General features: G+C 39.5%; 4 protein-coding genes across 8 annotated transcripts; 2 read left to right on the plus strand and 2 right to left on the minus strand.

Annotated features, from left to right (window-relative positions):
* Positions 1–604: 604 nt before the first annotated feature.
* On the plus strand, positions 605–4,021 carry klhl41a (kelch-like family member 41a). Its single transcript, XM_015045175.1, has 6 exons — positions 605–1,758; positions 1,824–1,981; positions 2,059–2,166; positions 2,269–2,454; positions 3,468–3,614; positions 3,697–4,021. Exons 1-6 carry the CDS (start codon positions 673–675, stop codon positions 3,806–3,808), a joined length of 1,797 nt encoding a protein of 598 aa, XP_014900661.1. The 5' UTR covers positions 605–672; the 3' UTR covers positions 3,809–4,021.
* On the minus strand, positions 2,827–23,764 carry cfap210 (cilia and flagella associated protein 210). 3 transcript variants are annotated; one of them, XR_001426518.1, is made up of 9 exons: positions 22,718–23,764; positions 20,983–21,179; positions 20,713–20,886; positions 20,425–20,630; positions 19,935–20,312; positions 19,358–19,550; positions 19,115–19,279; positions 18,318–19,024; positions 2,827–2,838 (listed from the first exon to the last, which is right to left on the minus strand). XR_001426518.1 is itself a non-coding variant. In XM_015045197.1 (9 exons), the coding sequence occupies exons 1-9, from the start codon at positions 22,767–22,769 to the stop codon at positions 18,671–18,673; spliced, it is 1,638 nt and encodes a 545-aa protein (XP_014900683.1). In that variant the 5' UTR covers positions 22,770–23,762; the 3' UTR covers positions 18,283–18,670. The 3 variants fall into 3 exon arrangements, 2 of the variants coding, with proteins under 2 accessions (XP_014900683.1, XP_014900672.1); XM_015045197.1 differs by lacking the exon at positions 2,827–2,838 and having other exon boundaries at positions 18,283–19,024; positions 19,935–20,074; positions 20,156–20,312; positions 22,718–23,762; XM_015045186.1 differs by lacking the exon at positions 2,827–2,838 and having other exon boundaries at positions 18,283–19,024.
* On the minus strand, positions 4,715–11,328 carry fastkd1 (FAST kinase domains 1). 3 transcript variants are annotated; one of them, XM_015045141.1, is made up of 15 exons: positions 11,062–11,328; positions 10,157–10,607; positions 10,003–10,071; positions 9,627–9,752; positions 8,900–9,298; positions 8,707–8,817; positions 8,041–8,172; positions 7,482–7,968; positions 6,848–6,962; positions 6,637–6,765; positions 6,412–6,543; positions 6,220–6,333; positions 5,814–5,958; positions 5,106–5,220; positions 4,715–5,023 (listed from the first exon to the last, which is right to left on the minus strand). In XM_015045141.1, the coding sequence occupies exons 2-15, from the start codon at positions 10,489–10,491 to the stop codon at positions 4,940–4,942; spliced, it is 2,493 nt and encodes an 830-aa protein (XP_014900627.1). In that variant the 5' UTR covers positions 10,492–10,607; positions 11,062–11,328; the 3' UTR covers positions 4,715–4,939. The 3 variants fall into 3 exon arrangements, with proteins under 3 accessions (XP_014900627.1, XP_014900637.1, XP_014900639.1); XM_015045151.1 differs by having other exon boundaries at positions 10,157–10,611; XM_015045153.1 differs by lacking the exon at positions 8,900–9,298.
* Positions 11,595–18,095, plus strand: ppig (peptidylprolyl isomerase G (cyclophilin G)). The gene is made up of 13 exons (XM_015045163.1): positions 11,595–11,753; positions 12,287–12,360; positions 13,439–13,513; positions 13,608–13,715; positions 14,402–14,446; positions 14,536–14,623; positions 14,743–14,772; positions 14,855–14,994; positions 15,106–15,282; positions 15,375–15,558; positions 15,648–15,738; positions 15,939–16,078; positions 16,471–18,095. The coding sequence occupies exons 2-13, from the start codon at positions 12,303–12,305 to the stop codon at positions 17,372–17,374; spliced, it is 2,040 nt and encodes a 679-aa protein (XP_014900649.1). The 5' UTR covers positions 11,595–11,753; positions 12,287–12,302; the 3' UTR covers positions 17,375–18,095.
* Positions 23,765–24,430: the final 666 nt, after the last annotated feature.

A 24,430-nucleotide genomic window follows, 5' to 3' on the forward strand; every position in this document is an offset into this window, starting at 1 on the left:
ACATATAAATGTTTAGCAACCCTATAAAAGCCTCTTAAGAATAAAATCTATTTAAGTAAACTGTGGGGTTGGAGTAGCATTTCTTAATGTCTAATTAAACATCCACAGACTGAATAGGTCTGTATGTGGCCTGATTACAAAGTTGTTCAAACATTTAAAGAATGGAGGACAAGCTGCCACCTCCTGGTGTGGCTGCAGTTCTCCAACCTGGCTGCTGATTAGAGGACGTCCCTTTAAATGTCTTACCAAATCTCACAAACTGAAGCTGGGTTGTCACTGCTATCAATGAACTCTGAGCCAACATGGGGTTGCTTTCATTGTACCAAAAATACTTCACAGAAGATGTCAGCCACATGATTTGAGATAATATACAACATTGAGAATAAACCAGGTAAGTTTTCCTTTTAAAACTGTCTTCCTCTCTAAAAGAAAGCCACAGCTAAATTTAAAAAGATTGTGATATTTCTGTGTGGCTGCTCAACAACGTAGAGGTGACGAGGCTCCACAGTTATTAGGGGTTTTGTGACAGCTGTGTGAGAGCTCCACTTTGGCCAACCTGAATTCTTCATGGTTGGGCTGGTGGGCTATATTTAGGAGGCCACGTTTATATTGAAGCGCCTACAGACCTGTGTGCCTGTAGTTTGCTGTCTTCAGCCTTCCTGTCTGAAGAGAATGGACGCCCAAGGGCTGAGAGAGGACCTCCGTCTGTTTCAGAGCACTCTGTTGCAGGATGGACTCAAAGAGCTGCTGAATGAGAATAAGCTGATTGACTGTGTCCTAAAGGTTGGGGACAGAAGCATCCCCAGCCACCAGCTCATCTTGGCAGCATGTAGCCCGTATTTCCGGGAGCTTTTCTTCTCTGTGGATGGCAAGGAAGAGGACAGGAAGGAGGTTGTTTTGGAGAACCTTGATCCTAACGTTATGGAGGTGATTGTGAATTACCTGTATTCGGCTGAGATCGACATCAATGACAACAATGTCCAGGACATCTTTGTTGTAGCAAATCGCTTCCAGATCCCCTCAGTGTTCACGGTTTGCGTGAACTATCTACAGAAGAGTCTCACCAAGAAGAGCTGCCTTGCCATCTACAGGCTGGGACTGATGCTCAACTGTGCCAGGCTGGCCATGGCAGCAAGAGATTACATCGCCGATCGCTTCGAGACCATAGCCAAAGATGAGGATTTCTTAGATCTCGCCCCACCTGAGATCTTTGCCATCATTGGCACTGATGCGTTGAATGTTGAAAAAGAAGAAGCCGTGTTTGAGGCTCTCATGAGGTGGATCAGAAAGGACAAAGAAAAGCGAGCAAAATCCTTGGACGAGGCTTTCGAGTACATTCGCTTCCGTCTACTTCCAGAGAAGTACTTCAAGGAAAAAGTGGAGAAGGATGAGCTGATCAAGGCTGACCCAGAGCTCCTCAAAAAGATCAAAGTTATAAAGGAAGCATTTGCAGGGAAGCTGCCCGAGAAGAGAAAGGGTTCGGGTGATGATGAGGGAGACGAGGGGACGCTGCCAGGTTACCTGAACAACAGTCGCAGGTATGGCATGCACGCTAAAGACGTGATCGTCATGATTAACGACACTGCTGCAGTGGCCTACGACGGCCAGGAGAATGAGTGCTTTCTTGCTGCAATGTCTGAGCGAATTCCCCGAAACCATGTCAGCCTCGCGACAAAGAAGAACAACCTGTACGTGTTAGGAGGACTGTTTGCAGACGAGGAGGATAAAGAGAACCCACTGCAGTGTTACTTCTACCAGGTAGAAAAGTGTTGTTTGATTAAAACAACAGTACTCCATTTTTAAAACATGTCTATACTTTCCAGCTGGACAGCCTTGCTGCTGAATGGCTAGCCCTGCCACCAATGCCGTCCCCCAGGTGTCTCTTCGCAATGGGGGAATTCGAAAACCTAATATTTGCTGTGGCGGGAAAAGACTTGCAGTCCAACGAGTCCCACGACACCGTGATGTGCTATGATACTGAGTAGGTTTGGCATGTTTAACATTTTGAGTATAGTTTTAGAGAGAGCCATAAAGCAGTTCTGTGTCTTCTGTTTTTAGAAAAATGAAGTGGACAGAGACAAAGAAGCTGCCTGTGAAAATCCACGGCCACTGCGTGGTCTCCGAGAATGGCCTGGTGTACTGCCTGGGAGGAAAAACAGATGAAAAGTGAGGTCACAGTGTTGACATTTTTTTTTTTTTCTTCCATTAAATTAAAACTCGACTTTCACTAAACCCAACCTGGACAATGTTTTGTCTTTTTGCCAAAAGTAAAGCAACCAATAAGATGTTTGCATACAACCACAAGAGGTCAGAGTGGAAGGAGGTTGCTTCCATGAAGACTCCTAGATCCATGTTCGGGGCAGTTATCCACAAGGGGAAGCTCATCGTTGCTGGGGGAGTCAATGAAGACGGACTGACGTCAGCGTGCGAAGCCTACGACTTTGGGACCAACAAGTAAGTGCTGGGTTTTAATTAAAAATATATGATTTATTATTTAAAACATTTGAGTTATTGTACTGTTGTCTATAAGTCTTCCTTCATGTCTCTTGTGATCAAATAGGGTTTCTTTGGATTATAACGGTTTTTATCTAATATTCAGGTCAGTAATTCTTAGCTCAGTGTCAGACCACTTATTTAGTTTTAACCATTTAACTCTGACATCTGAGTCATTCAGACAAATAAAAGCTTTCTAAAATCAGGAGATGAACTGAGGTCGGCTACGAACCAGTTGGGAACGCTCGCAAAAGAAACCGGCTTCTAAGGCACTTTTTTAATAGCAGACTGACACAATTTATGCAGTTAAATATATGAAATTAGCAGACATACACAGTCTGTTGGCTTAAGACTTGTCATACATCAGAAAACCACCTGGAAGATGATTCATCTCTGAGGTTCTATCAGATTCTTGCTGGAATTTGTATCCCAAAAAGAAAACTCTCTTGTTTATTATTATATGAAGTGTAATAAATACATTATTATAAAAGAATAATAATTAAGAACATGTTAAAAATAAAAAAACAAAGCAGGTAATGTCTGAATGAAAAACTTGACATGCCTTAGAAAGACCTGGATAACTATTCCTCAAAAACAGCTTTAAAGTTTACTAAACCTCAAAATAAAGCAAATATGACTGCATGTATGAATTAAAAACATGTTCAAATAAAATTAATCATGTTCAAATCAATGGGTAAATCTTTTTTCTATGTATTTGATAGAAAAAATACATAGAGTATTGATGAGAGTATAATACACTCTCACTTTGAAAGACTTAACCAAATTCTACATAAAGTATTTACAACAAGAAAAACGGGGGGAAAGTTTTCATTTTCTTCAGTAGCTCAGAGATTGTCGTCAGCTGAACAAGCAATATCACTTCCTACTGATTTGAGAAGGATATTCAATCTGAATTTTATAAAATAATAATCAATAAAATACCAGCGCTCAGAACTGTGTGTGTTTTGTTGGAGGTGGTCGCCTTTCACGGAGTTTCCCCAGGAGAGGAGTTCGATCAACATGGTGAGCTGTGGAGGGCTGCTGTACGCCGTGGGAGGCTTTGCCATGGTGGAGAACGAGAACAAGGAGTGTGCACCGACTGAAGTCATTGACATTTGGCAGTAAGCTTGGGTTTCTCTCCTGAACATCAGTTCATTCTTTCCTTTCATATACATCAGTAACTTCTTTTACTGCCTGCATCAGGTACGAAGAGGACTCCAAACAGTGGAACGGCATGATCAGAGAGATGCGTTACGCAGCTGGGGCCTCGTGTGTCTCCATGCGCCTGAATGCAGCCAGAATGCCCAAACTGTAACACGGGACCGTTGTGCTATTATTGTGTGTCGTGATCATTTTATTTACAAACTCCTAGCAGAAGATGGGTTTCGTAGTTTTAATAATCAGATAATTTTACTATCCATGCTGAATTTTAGTTTGATTAAAATGTTGAAATATTTTCTCATGTTATGCAGTTAGGGAACTTGTTCTTATTGTTGTGAAAGCTTTTATCAATCTTATATATATATATATATATATATATATATATATATATATATATATATAACAACAACATAGAACTTAGCTTAAATAAACGGATTTAAGTTTAACACTTAGTAAAATAAAGTTTATATATTTGAGACAAATCTCTGAGTTTCCTGACTGATTTTAAAATCAAACCTTTCAAGCTGCTTTTCTACATAAAAATTAATGGGTTTTTTATGAGTTGGGTTTCAACATATTTGTTAAAATTATCATTATGTTGAGTGTGGTGTTGACACAGGGGACGTGATCCGTGTATGGAGACTTCCGGTCCTTGACATGGTCGCCACGGGTTCGAGTCCCGGCCTGTTGACATCTGTTACCTCTCTTACATCCCTCTTTCCTATAAATCTACTATAAAATAAAAGCCACTAGAGTCATGGCTAAATTGTGACAGTATGAGAAAGATAATCGGTGAAATAAAAATCGAGCTCTTCCACTGTATGCTCGTTTAGGTGGAGTGACTTCTGCAAGTCAAAGACTTGATGCCATCTGCTGGGCTGGGATAGAAAACTTTTTAAGCTATTGCCATATAAATAAACTGAATAGATTTGAATTTAAATTAATTATTGTAAAATTTGACAAAAAAAACCCCACTATGTATAACAAATTATTACTTTTCAAAGCCAAAAACACCATGAAGATAAATTCATGTTATAAACCTTCACCCATCCAATAAACACTGGGTATCACTTCCCATTTTATTTTTTTAAAGTTAATAATACAAAAGCACATAATTCACTGTCACTCAACATGAATGAGGTAGATTCATGCCAGCTAGACACATTTACTTAAAAACAAGGAGCTCCTTCTAAAGTAACACTTTCTGTTCAGATAATCTGCTCCGACGTTTACAAAAGCTGTTGTTAAGTGTCACTGTCGCATAAATAAGGCTTCAGGAAGAAATTTATCCCAAGATTTTGTTTCTGAGATACCTCTTCCATGCATGGGGTGTAGAAAGCTCCATGGAGTTCCATTCAAAGTGAGGAATCTGGGAAGGAAAAAGGACACAAGCACACACTTTCATGTTTGTAGGACGATCATTTCTATACCGCACTGGCTAATGTTCTTACCTGAACAACACGATATCCCAGAATCTCAAGGTGTCTCTTTCTCATTAAGGCTTCACCTTTCATATGATGAGAGTTTTTGCAGAAAAACTTGGAATCCATGAAGTCGATAGCGACGCTATGAAAAAAAAAAAAGAAGAATAAATTAATCGGTGGCTTTATCTCATTTTTAATAGTTTTTTCAGGCTGTATTCTGTGGGTAATCTTTAGAAAATGAAGTAAATATCCAGTCATTACACCAAAATACAGAGCCTTTGAAAAAGTTACAGCCAAATACTTTTATGCATTTTATTGGGAATTTATGCGACATGTCAAAACAATTGTGAAGTGGAAGAAAAATTATTCATTGCTTTCATTTTTTTCAACAAATAAGTGTGATATGCCTTTGTCTTTAGCCCCCTTTTACTCTGACATCACCAAATAAACTTTAGAGTAAGGATTTGCCTTCAGGGTTCATCTGTGTGTAATTTAATCACAGAACAAATCCAGCTGTTCTGTGAAGACCTTTAGGATAAAATTAGAGAGCATCATGACAGGTTAGGGGGAACGCAGCGGAGACGTCTAAAGCAGTCCTTCTGTTCATGGAAGCTTCTGCTTCAGTCCTTTAGTGTCAATATTGTTGCAAATGAAGACTTTGGTATATATTTTATTTGTGTTTGTTATGATAAAGTACAAAAACAAACCAGATGCACACAAAGTGTGTATCCTCACCGATGAGCTCCTGCCGGAAGCTCATCTCGGGAGTTTTCCAGTGAATTTGAGTCCCACAGAACCTTTCCTCTCTCTGAGATCTGCAGCGTGCTCGGCCCAGAGTAAGGCAACGGCTTCAAGTGTTTGTCTAGTTTACATTCGAAATCTGAAAATGCAAAGAATAAAATTCACACACCCCAGAATGAAAGCAAACCTCTCACCCCTTTAAGAACCGCTGTCAGACAGACTTAAACTTACACATCAATCTCGCTTTCTACGCTCACAAACCGCTAATACCGGATAATATCCCACTACAATACTTCAGTTTGTGGTTCGAAAAAGTTTGAGGGGTAGGAATATTGTATGTGCAGCTTTTCTGTTTATCGGTGAGGGGGGAAAAAAAGGACAATATTACTGCTATACTCACCTATGGTGTAGAAATACGGTGTGACGACGGCTGCTCGGACAAAGTTAATGCCACCAAGAACCCCGCCCAACATTGTGTGGATCTGCTGCTGCACTGGACTGACGGAGCCATTCACTAAAACACATTTACACAGAAAATGTTTCATATATTTCAAAAGGAAACAGGAAAACAGGCCTAGCTCCGATCGCTCACCTTTCTTTTGCAGATGCTGGCAGTAACGCTCGTGAAACCACGGCACCTGAAACTCCGGACATTCCAGACACACGGCCCGATTGAGCTCCATGAGGCGCTGTTTCGTCCTCATCTTGAGGGAATCATGCAGGCCTGTAGGAACATAAACACTTCATTTCACCCCGCTGGACAAAGACTTTACTTACTTTTCATGCTGGACATGCAGAAGCGGGCCTCTGATCGTACTTTCCAGCTGGCAGTCCAGTTTTCCAAGAAAACCAATGCTGAAGATTTCTCTGATTAGTTCTTCGGGAAAATGGTCAGCCAGAGCCAAGCAATATGCCAGGAGGACAAGCAGATGAGGGTCAAAGGAGCCTAAAACATTATAAGTAAAAGATTATGAGTGTATAGAGTTACAATCAAAGAGTAGAAATTGGTGCTGGGACATTTTACTTACTAATGTGAGGAGTGAAGCGCTTAATACAAACATCATAAAGCTCATCTACGTGAGCAGGCTCATAATTCAGGACAGAAAATGGTAGAAGAGTGGGGTATGTGGCTGAGAAGTGAATCTTATTGAGAAAAGAAAAAAATATATATTAGGGCTGGAACAATCAGATTAATCAATTATTGGAATAACTGTCAACTAATTACGTAATCAATTAATAGTTAGCTGGAATATATAGACTCTAAAAAAGGCCATTTGCTGAAAGAACAACATAGTCAGAGCAGTAATTAAGCCAAACTGTACAAAAAAAATACATGCATTTTGCATTTAGGATAAAAAAAAATATATTTTTCTTTAAATATGTTTTACCAATGACCTAATGTGTTTATTTTCTTATTTAAAAAAGAAATGTAATTGTTTCTTTATTTGCAGATTTTAATGCATTTCTTATATTGTATAAAAAAAAAAGAGGCTTAAGTGGTTAAATGAAAAACCTGCAAAATGTCCCAATTTTTTTTATTTTTATCCAATGAACTGATTAATTGATACAATAATCCATCACTAAAGTAACTGTTAGTTCCAGGCCTAATTAATGCAGACGCTAGTAATCCAGGATTAAATGTTAGGCTGTGTCCTCCGGTACCTCGTCAATGTGTTCTATGGCCACACTGGCGATTCTCTCCATCAGTGGAGGATTAAGTCGATTGATTCTGGTCAGGAAGAAGGCCAAGTCAGCAATGTTGCTCGGGTTGATCTGATCGATCATCCTGTTGAGCGTGACGAACGTCTCTTCCAGCAGCATCTCCTCGAACCACTCTCCTGGGGCGAACTTGATCTCTTCCAGCACCAGGTCCAGCCGGTCGGCCGTCTGCAGCCTCTCGCGGCCGCATTGGCTCAGCCGCTGCAGCAGGCGGACGTACTTGCTGTGGGTGTTGTGTCGGTACGACGGATCAGTCCGTATCCACTTGGCAACGGCAAAGGAGATGGTATTGAGCTCGCTGAGATTGCACTGCGCTATCACGTTGTCCACGTGCTGGGCCACGCCCTCGTCGAGCCGTGGGCTGGGCAGCATGGCGAGCACCCTGGTCAGCATGGTCACCTCATAGGGGTAGAAGCTGCGCTGCAAAAAGCTGCGACAGAAAAACGCCTGTCAGCGCACTTCTGAAACTGGAATGCTTAAAAGTAAGTCAATAAACACTAACCTGACCAAAATGGTTCTGAGGGCAGCAAAGAGTTCTGGGTTCTGATAATGCAACAGGAACAGGGCCTGGGTGATCCGGGCCACCTCCACCGATCTGTAGACAGGGAGCTTTTTCTGGATCACTGATGTAATTCTGGGAAATAATACAGAAGCAATTAAAAAAAAAAATACAAACTACCATTAATCCATTCATTAGGAAACAGGTTATTTAGGAAGAACTGACAGAGAGAGCAACTTCCATGGAGGATGTCTGGAGGATACAGAGATGTCAATAAAGAATCTCACATGGTAATAAAAGAGAAGAATTTCTATGAGTTTTTCAGAGCAAACGACTAAGTACTGACTCTCTCCCTTCTCATTCCGAATATCTTAATTCAAAAATATATATACTCTTAAGAAATGCAAAATCAAAATACATATTTAAAATGTGGAACCATCACAAATATTGCTTCTGCTGATGGAGCAAATGGAAAAAAAACAAAAAACATTCAGATATTCTGCTTCCAGGCGTGGAATCAACTCTAAAACACGCTGCAACAAGAAAAACTTGTTTCCTCAAAGGAGTTTAAACAAATGTTAAACATGCTGAGAAGTCCCACAAACAAGGCAAGGCCACTGATTTTGCTGTTTTTATTTATTTTTACTTTTTTTGAGGAAATAAACTCACTTGTTCAGTAAACTAAGGTTTCTGCTCTGACTCTCCTCCAGGGCTTCAACGACGGCCAAAGCCTGCTGAGCGCTGAACTCATCTGCCACCAGGAAGGTGGTGTTCTCCAACCTGAGAGGAAGCACACAACATAGTACACAACATCCATTCATCAGATTGGATGAATGGATAACTTCCACTCAGCAGTACCAACCTTTCTCTGATCTCCGGGCTGCTAATTGGTGCCAGAGCGGCAAAAAGTTTAGAGAAGGTGTAAGGGTCTGTGCTTGTGTCGATCAGCTCAATCAGCCTTTCTTTAGCTGCCAGCCTGAAGTCACAGTTGTTGAACTGAAGGGACTGATACAGACCCAAGATGATGCTGAGGTTCTCAGCGTCCAGTCTGGGAATGTTGCGCAAGAAAATCTCGTTGCACTTATCCAACAAGGGTCGGTGAGTGTACTTGACGCTGCGTAGAAACTGCACCATCCTTCTTGGAGTGTTGTAATTCAGGGGATTGTTTGTGTCCAGCAGACATTCAGCCCTGCTGATTAGAGCGTCCCGCAGCCGCGTGGACACGAGGTTCGACACGCTGACCATCAGAGCCGCCAGGACCCTGGAGAGACGAATGTCACCAAATGTGTGCAACATGAGATTGCTAAAGCAATTGTGTCTCGTAAAAGCATCCATACAGCCTTTACATTTTCCATGTTCTGTCGTGTTGCAAACACAAATGTCAAATGAGTATATTGGGATTTTAAGTAAGAGGCAAACACAAAGTTAGTGGATAGTTGTGAAGTGAGAAAAAAATACATCTAGGTTTAATTTTCTCTTTTACAAATGAAAACCTGAAAAGTGTTGCACGATTTTGTTTTAAATCTCCCTTACTCTTTTTTTTCCCCTCGTTAAATATTAAGTAAATGAACACCAACACCATGACTGACCTGGCATTGTCTATGGATGATAACCTCTGGTCCAAAATGTTGGTGATGTGACCCATCAGAGGACTGCTATGGAGGAGCTGATCATGTAAAATCACTGCAAACTTTGACAGAGATGACATAGGAAGTCTACAGAAAAAAACACAATGTGTTAAAAACAAATGGCAAAGTAACCAAATGTTTAAGGTTCCAGTGACTTTCATTTGATTTAAATGCTTGTGCTGAATTTAATAACTCTGAATTTGCTCTTTTTGGGGGGGATGGCTATGACAAATAGTTTCACATTCCACTTGGGAATCATCTGTGTATTTTATTGGCAGCTTTATCTAATCAGCTTTATAACTCAAAAGAAACCAATATAAATGTATTTAAAATATACCCGTCTACTCTTCGCCAAGCTTCTGAAACCATCTGTTGCACAAGGCTGTCATGTGTTTCCACACTCAGCCTGCAGAAGAGAGAGCAGTAGGTAATATTGTATTGTATTGTACTGGAATTTCAATAAATAGTCAGTAAGGAAAGAGCCTATATACCTGAGGAACACATAAAGCATGTCGACCAGTGTTAAGTCATCCATCAGAGAAATTTTATTCTCCGCCAAAACCCGGAGGGTCAGGAACTCCGGGTGGCACTTGATGAGGTGGACAGTCCTGAGCAGTTCAGGTCTCTCCTTCTGAAAATCCCACAGCATCCTCACAGCACAGCTCACGTGTTCCACAGTCAGCTTGGTTCTGTTCTTCCCCACCACATCAAGCACCTGGTCGTCAGTGGAGCAAACCTGCAGCCCCTCCAGGACATGGTCTCTATTCCCCACACCCAGATGGAGGAGTCTTCTGAGACAGGGCCTCACACACTGCAGTCTGAACATGGTTACACACCTGGGTGTGAGCTAGGTGTGCGCTGAGGTCTTCATTGCAGTGCAGCGGAGAGGAGGCAAGATCACAAAACGGCGCATGAGTGGTAAGATGATGCTCTTTCAGAGGCCTGTCTTGTAAAAAAATAAATAAATAAAGGGAAAAAGGCAGGAAATACATTGAAAGTCACAAGGTTTATTGTTCTTTTTGATGATTTTGGCAAACAGCTAAGTGAAACTCAAAATTCAGTTTCTCGGAGCATTAAAATATTCCCCAACACCATACTAGGAATTTTAAGAAGCTGGCTGTTTTCATAGTTTTGTATCAATGCATATTAATGGATTCGTGTCCAAAATATGTTTAACTTTATTTAACAAGTACATAACAAATGTAGCTTAACTGAGTACGTGTTTAATATGTGGTTCAGGTCTTATTTTATCAATTAAATTAGGTATACAGAATAATTTATTACATTTTTCAATTGCAATACATAAACAGTACTAGATCAGTCATTTTCATACTTGCAAAAAATGAACTAAGTTTTGCTTAAGGTCAACGACTAATTGTTACATGCAAGTACTTACACAGTTCAGTCGGACATGGCCATCGTATCTGTCAGTGGAGTCGAATAAACAGTTCCTTTAAGTCATAAAATACGAGTTTTAATTCAGATTACAGACCAGATCCTCACGTGGGTACACGAACATCACCTTAAATAACCTCCATATTTGCATAAGTGTAATTTATCTTTTGGTTTTCTAGATTTATAGAAGAAAAACGGCATTATCTTTGTGACATAAGTAAAACAGTCATTAAAATGCCTCAAAGTCAAAATTACATAGCATGTGTGCTGAGAAGTTTTACTTCCGTGGCAGGTCATGCACTAAGTGGTTTATTTTCCCCTGATATTAGGTTTTCAGGCACAAGCGCTTGTACCTCGTGGTAACCATTGTTCAAATGCTTAATTAAGTTGCTTTCGTAGCTCTTGCCTTTGGTTCTGATAACGTAAATCAGACAATGTGATGTTTGTAAAAGGTTTGTACGCTTTATTTTGAGAAAACGGTTTTGCTTCTTTGGGAATATTTTTCCTGTCAGGAAAATTTCAGGGCATAAAATTCCCCCAAGCGTTCACTGGCTCGCCACTCTAGGCAGACACCAGTTGACGTTCCTGCCGCGCCATCTTTAGAAAACAGTGAGCTCAATTCTGAATGAAAATACGCTTTTCGTCGCTTGTAAGAACTTCTCGCTGTATGGACTGAAATTTTTGTTTTTCCAGGTTAAGTATTGTTACATTATCTACGTATACTTGTCTGTTTTTCTAAAGTAGTGAAACCGAAAAGCTCCCATGAAGTTGTCAAACCTCTTCTGTGTGCGTGTATGGCTGCTGCAGACATTAGGCGAGTTTTTTTGGCTAATGCTAACGGCGGGGCCTACATGGGAGATCGTGTGTCAGTGTGACTATGCTATGCACTCCGCAGACCTAACCAGTAGATAAACGGAAATTAATAGAATATTCAGTCTCTCTATTCAAGTATCCACGAAACTGCTCCAACATTTCTAAAGATCCAAAGCGCTATGTAGCTAAAGCTAACCAGCTAGTCGTAAAGAGACGTAGAAACAATTCAGCTTCAAATTGTTCAATTATATCTTAATCCATATGTTGCTACAGCGTAGGCTTTCAGCACTCAATAGTTTTTTTTTATTTGCTAAGTTTTAAGTAATTGGCGTGCGTTATCTGCGTTTAATATAAAGAGCTCAGAGGTAAATTTAAGCTCACCCTGTAATTTCATTTGTTTGGTTCAACTGCAGGTGTTTGGGAGAAACTATGGGGATCAAGGTTCGCCCTCGCTGCTTCTTTGACGTCGGGATCAGTAATGTTCTAGGTGAGAGGAATGTAGAATGTATTTTTTTTTTTTTTAAATCAACAGTGGGTGATGGGATTGCGAGATTGTCCTTTTACATAGAAAAATACATCTTCAAGCTTTTTCTTCTTTTTCGGCTTTTCCCTTCTCCATTTATTCATATCCTCTGCATCCTCCACCCGCACTACATCTAACCTCCTGTTTTCTTAATATCCTCTTTGGTCTTCCTCTCACCCACCTGCCTTGTGGTTCCAAACTCGGCATCCTTTTGCCCATCTTTATCTCCAAAACATCTGAAGGTTGCTGTCTCTCTGATGTACTCATTCCCGATTCTGCCCATCCTTGTCATTACCAAATACAACCTCAAGATCTTCAACTCTGCAACCTCCAGTTCAGCCTCCTGTCTTTTACCCCATTGGCTCTGATTCTAAACCATACATCATCACTGGTCTCGCTGCTATCTTGTACAACTCTCCTTTCATTCTTGCCGATACCCTTTCATCACTCCAACCACTTTTCATCACCCACTCCAACCTGGTTGCACAGACTTCTTCACCTATTTTACACACTCTCTGCTGCTCTGGACTGTTGAATTATCAGAAGTCCTTTACTTTTACTTCTGCTCCCTGTAACTTTACTTTTCCACTTACTGTTCATTAGGCTTTATGTTTAATGAGTCAAAGAGTCCAAAACATGGTTGTTGTTGGTGGATTGACTGGGAGAAAAATCAAAAAAAAAATTCAATATTTAAAACTTCAAATTATTAAAACTTTACAATTGGTCTAAACTATACTGCTCAAAAAATAAAGGGAACATTTCACTTTAATTTTGTGTGTGGCTCCAAATCCAGGCCTCCATTGGTTAATAAATTTGATTTCCATTGATGATTTTTGTGTGATTTTGTTGTCAGCACATTCAACTTTGTACAGAACAAAGTATTCAATGAGAATATTTCATTCATTCAGATCTAGGATGTTTTTTTTGAGTGTTCCGTTTGTTTTTTTGAGCAGTGTATATTTATTAAATATGTCTCCCAAAAACAGCGAAAGCTAAGTATTCAATCCTGACTCACTTCTAACTTATTGATTCTTCATCACAGTTGGCAGAATAGTGGTGGAGTTATTTTCAGACATCTGCCCCAAAACCTGTGAAAACTTCCGATGCCTCTGCACAGGTGAAGGACTTCTCCACATTCTTTTTTTTTTCCTACAAATTGATCATCTTCATGTTACAAATCAGTTACGACAATGGACTGTTATTTCATTTAGGCGAGAAAGGCATAGGCAAAGGAACTCAGAAGCCCCTGCACTACAAAGGATGCCTTTTCCATCGCATTGTGAAAGACTTCATGATTCAAGGAGGAGACTTCAGCGAAGGTGAGATATAAAAAGGCAGTGAGTGAAATACTTGGTGCAGACTGGTTTGAGCTTCATGTATAATGTCAACATAGACCCAATACTGACCGTTTTCTTCCTGTCACTGCACGTCTTCCACTTGCTCTTAATTTTGTAAACAAATGTCACTCATGTAAAAGTGTTAATTTTTACATTAACATCTAAAATAGAATAAATAAAACCAATTGGTTATTACCCCGAGTTAATTTGTGGAAACAACTTTGTAAATACAGGCGCATACAAGGACTGGAATAGTATCTAAATTTATTCACGCATACTCCTGGTCTGGAAAAGTATGAAAAAATATAATTTGGTTCTGCAAATATTTCTTTTTCTCTGTTCTCTACAGAATAATAATAACATCTAGGAATGGGACTTTAACACGTTTTCATCGATTGATTAATTAATTACATGGATTTTAGCACATTAATGCAATTAACCCCATTCTTTCTTATTGTCAATAATTTAGCACTAAGAAGGGTTTTTTTTAGTAAAAAATGTTGCTTCTTTCACTGAACATCAGTATACATAAATGGTCTCAGAGAAGAAGTGGCCAGGGTAAAATAAGTGGTAAAATATACCTTTATTTCAGAACATATGAGAAACATATCTTCTAATGAATTGTAAGCAACTAGCATCTGATTGTACTTTATTCTTCTTCACCACAGGAAATGGAAGAGGAGGTGAATCCATCTATGGAGGCTTTTTTGAAGGTAAAGAAGCCACCATCAGAGCTGTGAGATGTTATCAAACACACTGTTGGCTTCAAGATGGCCGAACAATCCTCTCCTTTCCCCTCTAGATGAAAGCTTTGCTGTTAAACACAACAAAGATTATCTGCTGTCTATGGCCAATCGGGGCAAAGATACAAATGGGTCACAGTTTTTCATGTAAGTGGCTTTTTATTGTTTTTTATAAATAATGTCAGTTTTATTTTTTGGTAGTACTTATCGAACAAGTTTACACATTCATTGGCGATTCTCTTCACTGACCGTCTCTGACTCTTCAGAACAACAAAACCCACGCCTCATTTGGATGGGTAAGAAGCACCTGATTTTATTTCTAAACACAAACTGATTGTGCTGTCAACATAAAATTTGATTTACCTCGTCTGTTTTTAGTGTCCATGTGGTTTTTGGTCATGTCATTTCTGGCCAAGAAGTTGTTCAAACAATGGAGAACCAGAAAACGGATCCTAACAGCCGGCCGTACGCTGAAGTGAAAATTCTGAACTGCGGAGAGCTCATCCCGAAATCAAAAGGTTTGTTTGGATCTCTGGGTTTTCATAAAAAACTGGTATAAACGCCCTAAAACTGATTTTAACAACATATTTTATTGTTCTTTTTTTTCTTATGTTTTTTGTCTTTTAAAGGAAAGAAAGCAGATAAAAAAAGAGAGAAAGCCTCGTCCAGCTCCAGCGGTGGCTCATCTGATTCTGAAAGCTCCTCGGATTCTTCCTCGGGTTCAGAAGAATCTGAAAAAGAATCCAAGAAGCGAAAGAAAGAGAAAAAGCTAAAAAAGAAGCAAAAGAAGAAGGAAAAGAAAAAGTACATCATATTTTTGCGTGACTTCTGACTTTAATGTTTATTTAAAAAAAAAAAAAAAAGCAACTTCTAAAACAGGATTTTTCTTTTTCTAGGTCTGTTGAGGAAACTGCTGAAGAGAAAGAACAAGAAGACGAGGTGACCTCCACTGTACGGCCTGAAGAAATCCCTCCCATCCCAGAGAACCGGTTCCTCATGAGGAGAAGTCCTCCACCAGCCGAGAATCCAAACAAGGAGGACGAAAAGGACCCGAGGAAAAAAGAGGACAGATCCAGACAGAAGTTAGTGTTTCATAAGCTGTCGCAAGAAAGGAAAACCTGAAGTAATGGTACTGTGTTTGCTTGACCATCTTGTTTTTCTTCATTTGCAGCGCTGGCTTATATAATTCTCAGTCACCATATCAGAGGCGATTTCAGGTTACCACTCGATCAGGAAGGAAGATAAAAGGGAGGGGACCGAGGGTAAGATTCGAAGAGCTCAGCTAAAATATTTCTGCTTTCTATAAAATCATTACTTTAATTTTAAATATAATGCATCATTATTCAAATTTCCGTGTATCTTTTGTATTATTTCTTTTAACATTTAAATTGGATATACTTGGCTCATAAGCAGTTCCAGGTTTAAGACAAAAAAAAAATCTTAATTTTATTTCTTCCAACAGAGGTACCGAACTCCATCACGTTCTCGTTCAAGATCTAGAGATCGATACCGGCGTAGCGAAACTCCTCCACACTGGCGCCAGGAGATGCAGCGTCAGAGGATGAGGGCAGTCACCAGAGAGCGATGGATTAAGGGGGACAAGTAAGAACGGTTTACTTTATGAACAGGTGGAGTTTCAGAAAGAGGACGTGTGCAGGGTGTGGGTGGTGCGAGGTTGCAGGGACAGCTATAGCTTTTAACATACTGAATTTTAATAAAATACTTCATCATTAAAAGGTATGTATTTTATGAATTGAAACAAACTACAGATACGATTTGTTTATTTGACGTGTACAATCAACAAATTTTGTCCCTTCATACGTAAAATTAACAATATTGATGAGCTAAGATCATCTAGGTTATTCAATATTTTCAGACCATTCAGGAATAGACAATATTATTCAGAAATCTTTCTAAAAACTTGAGATGTAATTTTGGGTTACATATCAAATTGTCCATTACCTTACTTACTGTTTTCCATTTATTTATTACAGAAGTGACTTTATTGATGCTAAGGATGAAGAAGCTAACGCTCCAAAACGAGAGAGAAGGATGTCCAACACAAAAGATGAACACACAGCCGAGGGCAAAAAGGAAAAGAAAACTCGGTCTCACAGGTCTAAAAGCAAAGAGGGCAGTACTGCAGAGAAGGATGAGCATCACAGCAAACACAAAGCGAAGAAAAAAGAAAAGTCCCGCAGTCGCAGTGGAAGCAGAGAAAAGAGTAGAAGGTCAAAAAGCAGAGAGAAGGCCAATAAGCAAAAAAGTAGTGACAGAAGAGGGCGCTCAAGGAGCAAAGAAGGACATAAAAAAGAAAAAGAACCGGAGGCAGATCAAAGTAAAGATAGAAGTAAAGGCAAGGAATCTGATACGAAGCATAAAGGGGGTAAAGAAAAGAATCAGGAGAAAACAAAGGCAAAATCAGCAAGCAAGGAAAGATCCAGCAGCAGAAACAGAGACAAAGATAAAGACGAAAAAACAGATAAGGAAAGGGCCAGAAAAAGAAGCAGGAGTAAGGAGAGGGAGAAACAGAGAAGAGGAACATCCAGGGAGAAGGACAGGCGCTCCAGAAGTCCAGACAGGAGTAAGACCAGAGACAGAGGTAGGCGCTCCAGGAGCAGAAGCCGTAGGAGAGACCGCAGCAGAGATCGATCTTCTCAAAGAAATGACAGAAGCAGGGACTCTACCAATCGGAGGAGGCGGCGTAGCAGCAGCAGCAGCAGCAGCAGCAGCTCCGACAGTGATAGAGCAGAAAAAAGGAAGAGCCGAAAAAGTCCCGAGTCTACAAAGAGAAAGAAATCCAGAGACAAGAGAAGCCCGGATAGTACAAAAGGCAAAGATAGAAAAGATCGCAAGAAAAGTCGGTCGAGCTCTAGTTCCAGCTCCGACAGCGACTGATCACTTTGCTTTTAACTAACAAGCTAGTTCCATCTGCAGATAAACCTAATTAGTCCTCTATTCAGATCTCCAGTTTATATAAACTGGAGCAGACATCAAAAAAAGAGGAAAAAACTAACATAACTCCTTCTCACATGTGTAACTACAAACTGCTGCTTCGTGCGAACTCTAGCTGGACCTGAAAGAGCGTTGTTTTAATCATGGAGCTGGTTAGAGGAACCTGTAAGGCTGGCAGAAACACAATGATCCAGAGCTGACGTTTAATGTGAACATAAGAAGCAAGTACCCAATAATATTTTAATTTCACATGACCACAACAGCTCACACAGATTTGATTCTTTTTATTTTGGTTTTGCAGAAACCTTGCTGTCAGTCTGTTTAGTTAAAAATAAAAACTATTTTACTGCAACTTCTCTCCATTTTTACTAAGCAAAAGACCTGGAAAAGAAGATTATCTTGCATGCTCATCCCTGTTTGATTTATTTAGATGAGATACTTGTTTTTTTTTTGTTTTTTTTTGTTACTCTGCCAAACCTTTACTGTAATTCTGTCATCTTTATTTAGAATGGAAAAAAATGTACAATTTCTTTCTTGGAAGAAAATGTGGGAGTGCTGATTAAATTATAAAGCTTGGTTTCTTTGTTTTTTATATCCTGTAAGAGTCCAAAACATTACTTCAAATCAAAATGACAATAATAAAAACCTAAACTTGAATATGTCACCTGGCTGAGACTGTGTCTTGGTGATGACTTTGATACATGGAGATAAAACTGCTTATCTGCTCAATGTTGACCGCTGGTTATTTTAGATTCTTAGCTTTTCCTGGTCAACATACTGTATAATCGCTGTAGGTTTTCTCCATTTTTAAACTATAAATGTAAAAGTTCACTTTGAAATTACTGCAGATATTCCAAGAAGTTCAGGAAAACTTTAAATATCGGACAAGGAAATGGACACAACATTCAAATACTGATACAAAGGATAAAATCTACTAATGCAAATATTATCCATATTAGGAAATGGAAAACTTAAATTCAAGACTAAACATCCCAGAGTTAGACTTTTTACCTAAAATCTTTCCAGATTTCCGTTTGAAAACATCTCAGTTTGAGACCAAACAGAATTCAGTTATACAATGAAGCAAATGTGCACCCTGAAAGAAGTGAGCCCTGCTGTACCGACGTTTGATCTGTGACGGATAATTGCAAATCAACACACTTTATCTGATTAAAGAACAACATAATTGATTACTAAAATAATAGTTGCAGCCCTAGTTTTAATCTTTAAAAAAAAATTTCACCAGGTGAAGCCCAGTCTCTTCTTCGCCTCGTGAATGTCTCCAGCCTCATTAAGCTTTCTGATGCTTTCTGTGGTGATGGACACGTATCTGGGCATCTGGGCCCCAGTGCTGTCCTGGACGAGGTAGCTCGGCCTGACGCCGCTGAAAACGGGGCCGTGCCCACCTCCCACTCCTTCTCTCGTGGCTTTGTAAAGTGGAATCAAATTTCTCTTGGCCTCTGCTGCTGCCTTGATGATGTGCTGTGAATACTGCTGAAACTTGAGTTCTTCTTCAGCGCTGAGCTTTGCGTTCGTTGCTTCGAACTCTCGTTCCTCGTCTTTCATCTGCTGAAGTCTGGCGCTTCGTTCTGCCTGCATGTAGGAGAGAGCCAGGTTTCACGTTCAGACGTCAGCAATCATAAACGCTGAAGCGGGTAGTGGTGGAGTTTTTCCAGCCGTTACCGTCTGTGCGACGTTGAAGTCGTGCAATTTTCTTTGTTGTTCTCTCATTTTCTCAGCCTTCAGTTGTTGCTTCTTGGCGTATATTTTGTCGGCTTCTCTCTTTGCCTCCAGAGCATCTCGGGTTTCCTGCTCTGCAGTTTTATCCAGGTGCTCCTTTTCCTTTTTCTGACAAAAAAATTTGTATTTAGAAAGTTGTTTCTAAAACAACCATCGTGTCAAGTATTATGAATGATGCTGCACTACCAAAAGCTTCCTGTGTGCAGCTGTCGACTTCAACATCTCAGACTTCTTCCGCTCCTCCTCCAGCTGCAGCTGCGCCTGTCTTGCGTCCCACTCAGCCAGAGCTTTAGCGATCCTCTGCTCCTCGTTTGTAGCCTGCTCCTGCTGCGTGGCTGTCAGCTTGTTCAAAATCCTCTCTCTGCGCTGCTGAACTTCACTGGAGAAAAAAAAAAAAAAAAAAGACTCAAATGAGCAACTCAAATGAGAAATCCCAGCAGATGATCTACAACAAGTGCATCTTTCCACCACACCTTTTCCTTCCACTCAACTTTCCATCAGAAATAATTTTGGTATCAGTAATTTTCTACTGCACAACTACACAAGCAGTCTTCCACATGATTATGTAACCCATCTGATGGCTGTTATGCATTACTGGTCATATGTTGTCATTGGATGCAAAATCACTTAAACTGATATAAAGACTTAAAATGGATCCCTTTCTGCAGTGAATACGTGGGTTCAACTGTTTAAATTGAATATCAAAAATATGCAAACTTTTCAGTAATAAATAAATCCAACTGTATTTAATGTTTTGCAGGACCTAAATAGCTCTTTCTCTCTTTGTTTCCGTAGCTTTGTCATGTGTTCCTTGGTTGAAATAAAGAGTTGCATCTGCTCCTGTTCAGCCTTCTGCTTTTGCGCCTCTTGCTCTTTTCTTAGTGCCCTGTTATTGAGATGATCCTGAGGGACACAAAAGATACAAATAAACAGACTGTAAAATCTGGACGCAAAGGATGAACAATCTCGTCTTTTATGATTGACCAGGTGAGCGTTCATGAGGTTCCTCTTCTGGTCTGCTTGCCGCTCTGACTCCATTCTTTGCTCCCGCTGATAACGCTCTTGAAGTTGCTGGATTTCCTCAGCGTCCTTCTTGATTTCCAGCTTCTGCTGCTCCCGCGCAAACTCGTTGGCTTTTATCCTAAAAAAGATAAATATTTCTGATTTAGAATAAAAAAAATTTTTTCAACATTACTAAGAAGTCCAACTAAAGAGGTGAAGTGGTGCGGCTGCAGGGACGGATTTGGTCTTACTGGTTCTTCAGGTCTTCTGCTACTGTCTGTCTCTCAAGCTTCTTTTGCACAGCCTTTTCCTGCTCTTTCCGCAGGGCTTCACCGTTTCTGGTTGTCATTATTTCCAGGAACTTTTTATCCATGTCTTTAGCGGCACTTTTCATCCTTTGCTTGAGCTCTGTCTGAGCCTCCCTCTCTTTCAGCACCTCTGTGTGCAGGAGTGCGCGCTGTGGAGGTAGCAACATTGAGTTGTCACAGATCTAATTAGATGTAATATCTACGGTGCTGAACTGTGATGCTTGTACTGACGTTTAATCCTTTCACCCGGTCATTTTGATAGTACAGCTGAGTTCTGGCTTTGGTCAAGGCCTCCTTTTGCTCTTCTTCCCTGTATTTGGCTTCCTCTGCAGCCATTTCTTTCCTCTTTTCCTCCTCCATCTCCTCTCGGATCTTCTTGGCCTCCAGCCTTTTCTGCCTTTTACCCTGAAAACAAATGCAAATGTACAGTTTGGTTCACGTTTCAGGTTTAGATCTTTAAGAAACAGCAACACCCATGTCAGATTTTACACTGAGTCTTACAGCAATGGTATCAGGCCACAGCTTAACAATTTCCTTTGACTGCAGGTGCAGGGCCTCCCTGTGTTTGGCTGCCTCTCTAAGACGCTCCTTTTCTTTATCGATCCCGTTCATTTCATCTTGAATCCTGTGCCAGCCAGTTTTCCTTAGGATGGTGATTTGTCTGAGATCCGGAGGCTGGAATACTTTGTCTTTCTTTCCTGGTTGAAAAAGTGCAAATAATGACATAAAAAAAAAAGAAAAACAGACCCAGTTTCTAACATTTTATTGGTAATTTTCATGTTTTGTCTTTTACTACAAAACAGTTTTAAGTCATGGATATATCACTGTCATGGATAGTGGAACGACTTAGGTTTCTACTCTGAGTGTTTGCACTTTGCTATGGTAACCCCTTTGTTTGCTTTTCTAAACCCTCCAAGGGGCAAATTGACCCAGAATGTACTAATGTACTAGACAAAGGGCTGCAAATATAAAAACACAACACATCATGCCAAATACACGGTTATGTAAAAACCCCTTGAAACTTTTCACATTTTGTAACATTGCAACCAAAAACCTTGATGTTTGGCATTTTATGTGATTGACTGTAACGTCTGAAGAAGACAAATGCCTTTCAAAGCTCACAGAATGCTGGACAGTTATTGAACATATTATTGGACATATTTTCTGTTGATGTTGATCATGTGCGGTCATGATTACAGGGTCGTTGTCCTGCTGGAAGGTGGACCTCTGCACCAGTCTCAGGTCTTTTCCCGCCTCTAACAAGGTTTCTTACAGGACTCACTTGTAATTTACTCTATAGATTTTTCCATGCACTTTGACCAGTGGACCACTGATAGAAAGCATCGCTGCTTCTCTGATTAATGCTCTCCTTGCCCAGTCTGTCTGTCATACTCTACGCATTTTCAGAAAAATGGTGACAAAGTGAGAGGTTTTAAGTATGGAATATTACTTTACAACCTAACCCTGAGGTCTATAACTAGTAGTAGCTGTTCTGTCCTCCTGAACTGTGTATCTCTGCAATTCCTGCAGCGTAATCATGGTCCTTTCTTTGCTTAATGCTTACCTTGTCCATCAGCAAATGATGGAAATGATGCAAATGATAGGTCGATTGACATGAAGAATTGTTGTTTTTCAACCTAACTCAGTTTTAAACCTCTCTAAAGCATTATCCATGACCAGTCTGGTATGTCCCTTGGTCTTCATGATGAACTTAATATACAAAATTACTCCAAAAAGCCTTCAAACAGCTGTATTTACATTGAGATCACAGCACAGTGTGCAAGGGTGTCTGATTAAAAGGTAGTGAATAGAAATGCAGAATTTGACTTGTAAAAGTGAAATTCTGTTGTCTGCTATATAAAATCGAAATCAAATGTATTGGGATTTGTGATGTAATCTGCAGAAAAACTGAAAAGTTAGTATTGTTCAAAGGCACTGTAGAAAATAAATGCAGTTGTATTACTTTAGCAAACAAATTGGTAAATAAATAAACAGTTCTAATGTACCTTTAGAAGTCTAATAACAATGCAAACATTTACAGAATAACAAATCAGGATTTCATTAAAAGTAGAAGATTTTCGGTTTCCCTTTGCTGAGACACATAATTGCAACGCAAATTAGACTTAGCTCACTAGATTTGGGTAACATAATGTCTATTGAGACATAACATGTCACCATATAACAGCTCAACACCAATTAAACTTGCAAAACCTTGGATATTTTATTTAATTCTCACCGCTTTTACTGAACAGTCTGCGACTCCCATCGCACGGAGCCATTGACGCCATATCTAGTTGTTGAAGTCGATTTAAACTTCGTTAAATCATAAATCCCAAACTCAAATGTTAAGGATTACTGTCGCGTTACAAATAACCGAAACTAAAGACCATCGCCGAATGGGGTATAAATTCAGCTCTGTTCTTACTAACAACCAATCGCAAAGATCGTCCCAACCTAAACAACCAATCAAAAGCTGTTCACGGTGAAACTTAATATTCGGGTGACCCTTCTACACGGCTTCTGTTGAACTGTATCTAGGCAACCGAAGAACCAATCACAGTCCGCAGAAGTGTGACGGCTAAAAACGCCATACATTTTATAATTAAACACTGAAGTCATTAAAACATCCACATAATTAACGTGCTACTATTCTGAAATAAATATTTAAGTAAACATTTTTGATAATTTATTGCATAATATGCTTTGAACTACATGGTTAATATTTTCAGTTTGTTTACAGGGAGCACTGTAGCCCAACAGAGGTCATCTCAATTCAGTTTACTGGCCATTTCCATTGATATCAAATCCAAATCAGTTAAGCTAAGTTTCAAATGACCAGTTTTGGTTTGAATGTTTGACCTAAACTTTATTAATATTGATAGATAATACTAATAACAATCCCAGTAGTAAGCTTGGATCATTAAATAGTGGATGTCTTGGCTGTACTCATTTCAAATAATCATATAAACCCTGACTTGCAATTTAGGTAGCATGATCTTAGCAACAAATGCTGTAATATATGTTATTCAACAATCTTTAATTAAAAGTTGCCTTGTCACTGTTCCAACTTGATTATTTACAGTTTTTACAGCGGACTCTTTTTTGTTAGTTTTTTTTTATTTTTACAGATCTGCAAGCATTTGCCATTTTCAAGCCTTTTATGAGTGCAAGCCCCTGCACTGTGGATGGTGGCTGTCTTTACGTTAACAGTCATGCAATAATAATCTTTCAAGAGGTATTGTGCATTATTTTTGAGTGTGAACGAGTGTATGACATATTAAAATATGTTGAAAAATTAAAGTTAAGCGTTTCTGTGTTTTGTTCCTGCTTTTTGAACTAACTGTTGGAAATTTTTACCGCTATCGCAAAAGCCTCAGTTGACATTACCTATCAAAGTACTAGTCAGCTTTTCTCTGTTTATTGACCAAGAAAAAGAAGGCAGTTCACACCAGACGACTTACATTATCAGTTGCAGTTCAAACAGAGACAGATGGGTATGGAACACTAAATGGATAAGGGAGCTGTCATGTGCAGCCTAGTGAGTCAGGCGACCAACATCATCTACTGAATTAAGACTCATGGGACCTAACTCACAGTTCATTTAGAGTAAACGATAAAAAAAAATGAAATAGTCGGTCTTTTAATATTCTCTCTTGTTATTAAAGTAATGGTGTTGGAGATTTTATTGAGCTGTTCTGGGTATGCAAAAGATCTGGAAAATTAAGGCAAGATGTATTTTATGAATTTTTTTCAAGTAAAACTATATTACGATCCACACCAGTAAATTTAAAGTTTTCCTGTAAACCAATAGAGATTTTTGAGTGACCTAGTCAAAGTCAATGACTTTGAACAAGGTATTCATGTCTTCAACCCTCAAAGATGAAAGAGTGAATTAAATTATTTGAGACTTTTAAACATTTCAGACAAAAAAAAATGTCTAGGGGAACAT

The sequence above is a fragment of the Poecilia latipinna genome, unplaced genomic scaffold (assembly GCF_001443285.1).
Source record: "Poecilia latipinna isolate Pla-1442-1.1 unplaced genomic scaffold, P_latipinna-1.0 Scaffold37, whole genome shotgun sequence".
Taxonomy (NCBI): Eukaryota; Metazoa; Chordata; class Actinopteri; order Cyprinodontiformes; family Poeciliidae; genus Poecilia; species Poecilia latipinna.

Excerpts from the sequence above, each read along its gene's own strand:
- klhl41a (XM_015045175.1), top strand. The coding sequence starts at position 673 with ATGGACGCCCAAGGGCTGAGAGAGGACCTCCGTCTGTTTCAGAGCACT. Across the intron at positions 1,982-2,058 it reads GTGATGTGCTATGATACTGA|AAAAATGAAGTGGACAGAGA; the intron begins GTAGGTTTGGCA and ends TTCTGTTTTTAG. Across the intron at positions 2,167-2,268 it reads GGAGGAAAAACAGATGAAAA|TAAAGCAACCAATAAGATGT; the intron begins GTGAGGTCACAG and ends TTTTGCCAAAAG.
- fastkd1 (XM_015045141.1), bottom strand. The coding sequence starts at position 10,491 with ATGTTCAGACTGCAGTGTGTGAGGCCCTGTCTCAGAAGACTCCTCCAT. Across the intron at positions 10,072-10,156 it reads ATGCTTTATGTGTTCCTCAG|GCTGAGTGTGGAAACACATG; the intron begins GTATATAGGCTC and ends TCTCTTCTGCAG. Across the intron at positions 9,299-9,626 it reads TCATCCATAGACAATGCCAG|GGTCCTGGCGGCTCTGATGG; the intron begins GTCAGTCATGGT and ends TCGTCTCTCCAG.
- ppig (XM_015045163.1), top strand. The coding sequence starts at position 12,303 with ATGGGGATCAAGGTTCGCCCTCGCTGCTTCTTTGACGTCGGGATCAGT. Across the intron at positions 14,447-14,535 it reads CTATGGAGGCTTTTTTGAAG|ATGAAAGCTTTGCTGTTAAA; the intron begins GTAAAGAAGCCA and ends TTTCCCCTCTAG. Across the intron at positions 15,739-15,938 it reads TAAAAGGGAGGGGACCGAGG|AGGTACCGAACTCCATCACG; the intron begins GTAAGATTCGAA and ends TTCTTCCAACAG.
- cfap210 (XM_015045186.1), bottom strand. The coding sequence starts at position 22,769 with ATGGCGTCAATGGCTCCGTGCGATGGGAGTCGCAGACTGTTCAGTAAA. Across the intron at positions 20,887-20,982 it reads TGTGGCCTGATACCATTGCT|GGTAAAAGGCAGAAAAGGCT; the intron begins GTAAGACTCAGT and ends ATTTGTTTTCAG. Across the intron at positions 19,280-19,357 it reads CTGCACACAGGAAGCTTTTG|AAAAAGGAAAAGGAGCACCT; the intron begins GTAGTGCAGCAT and ends TTTTTTTGTCAG.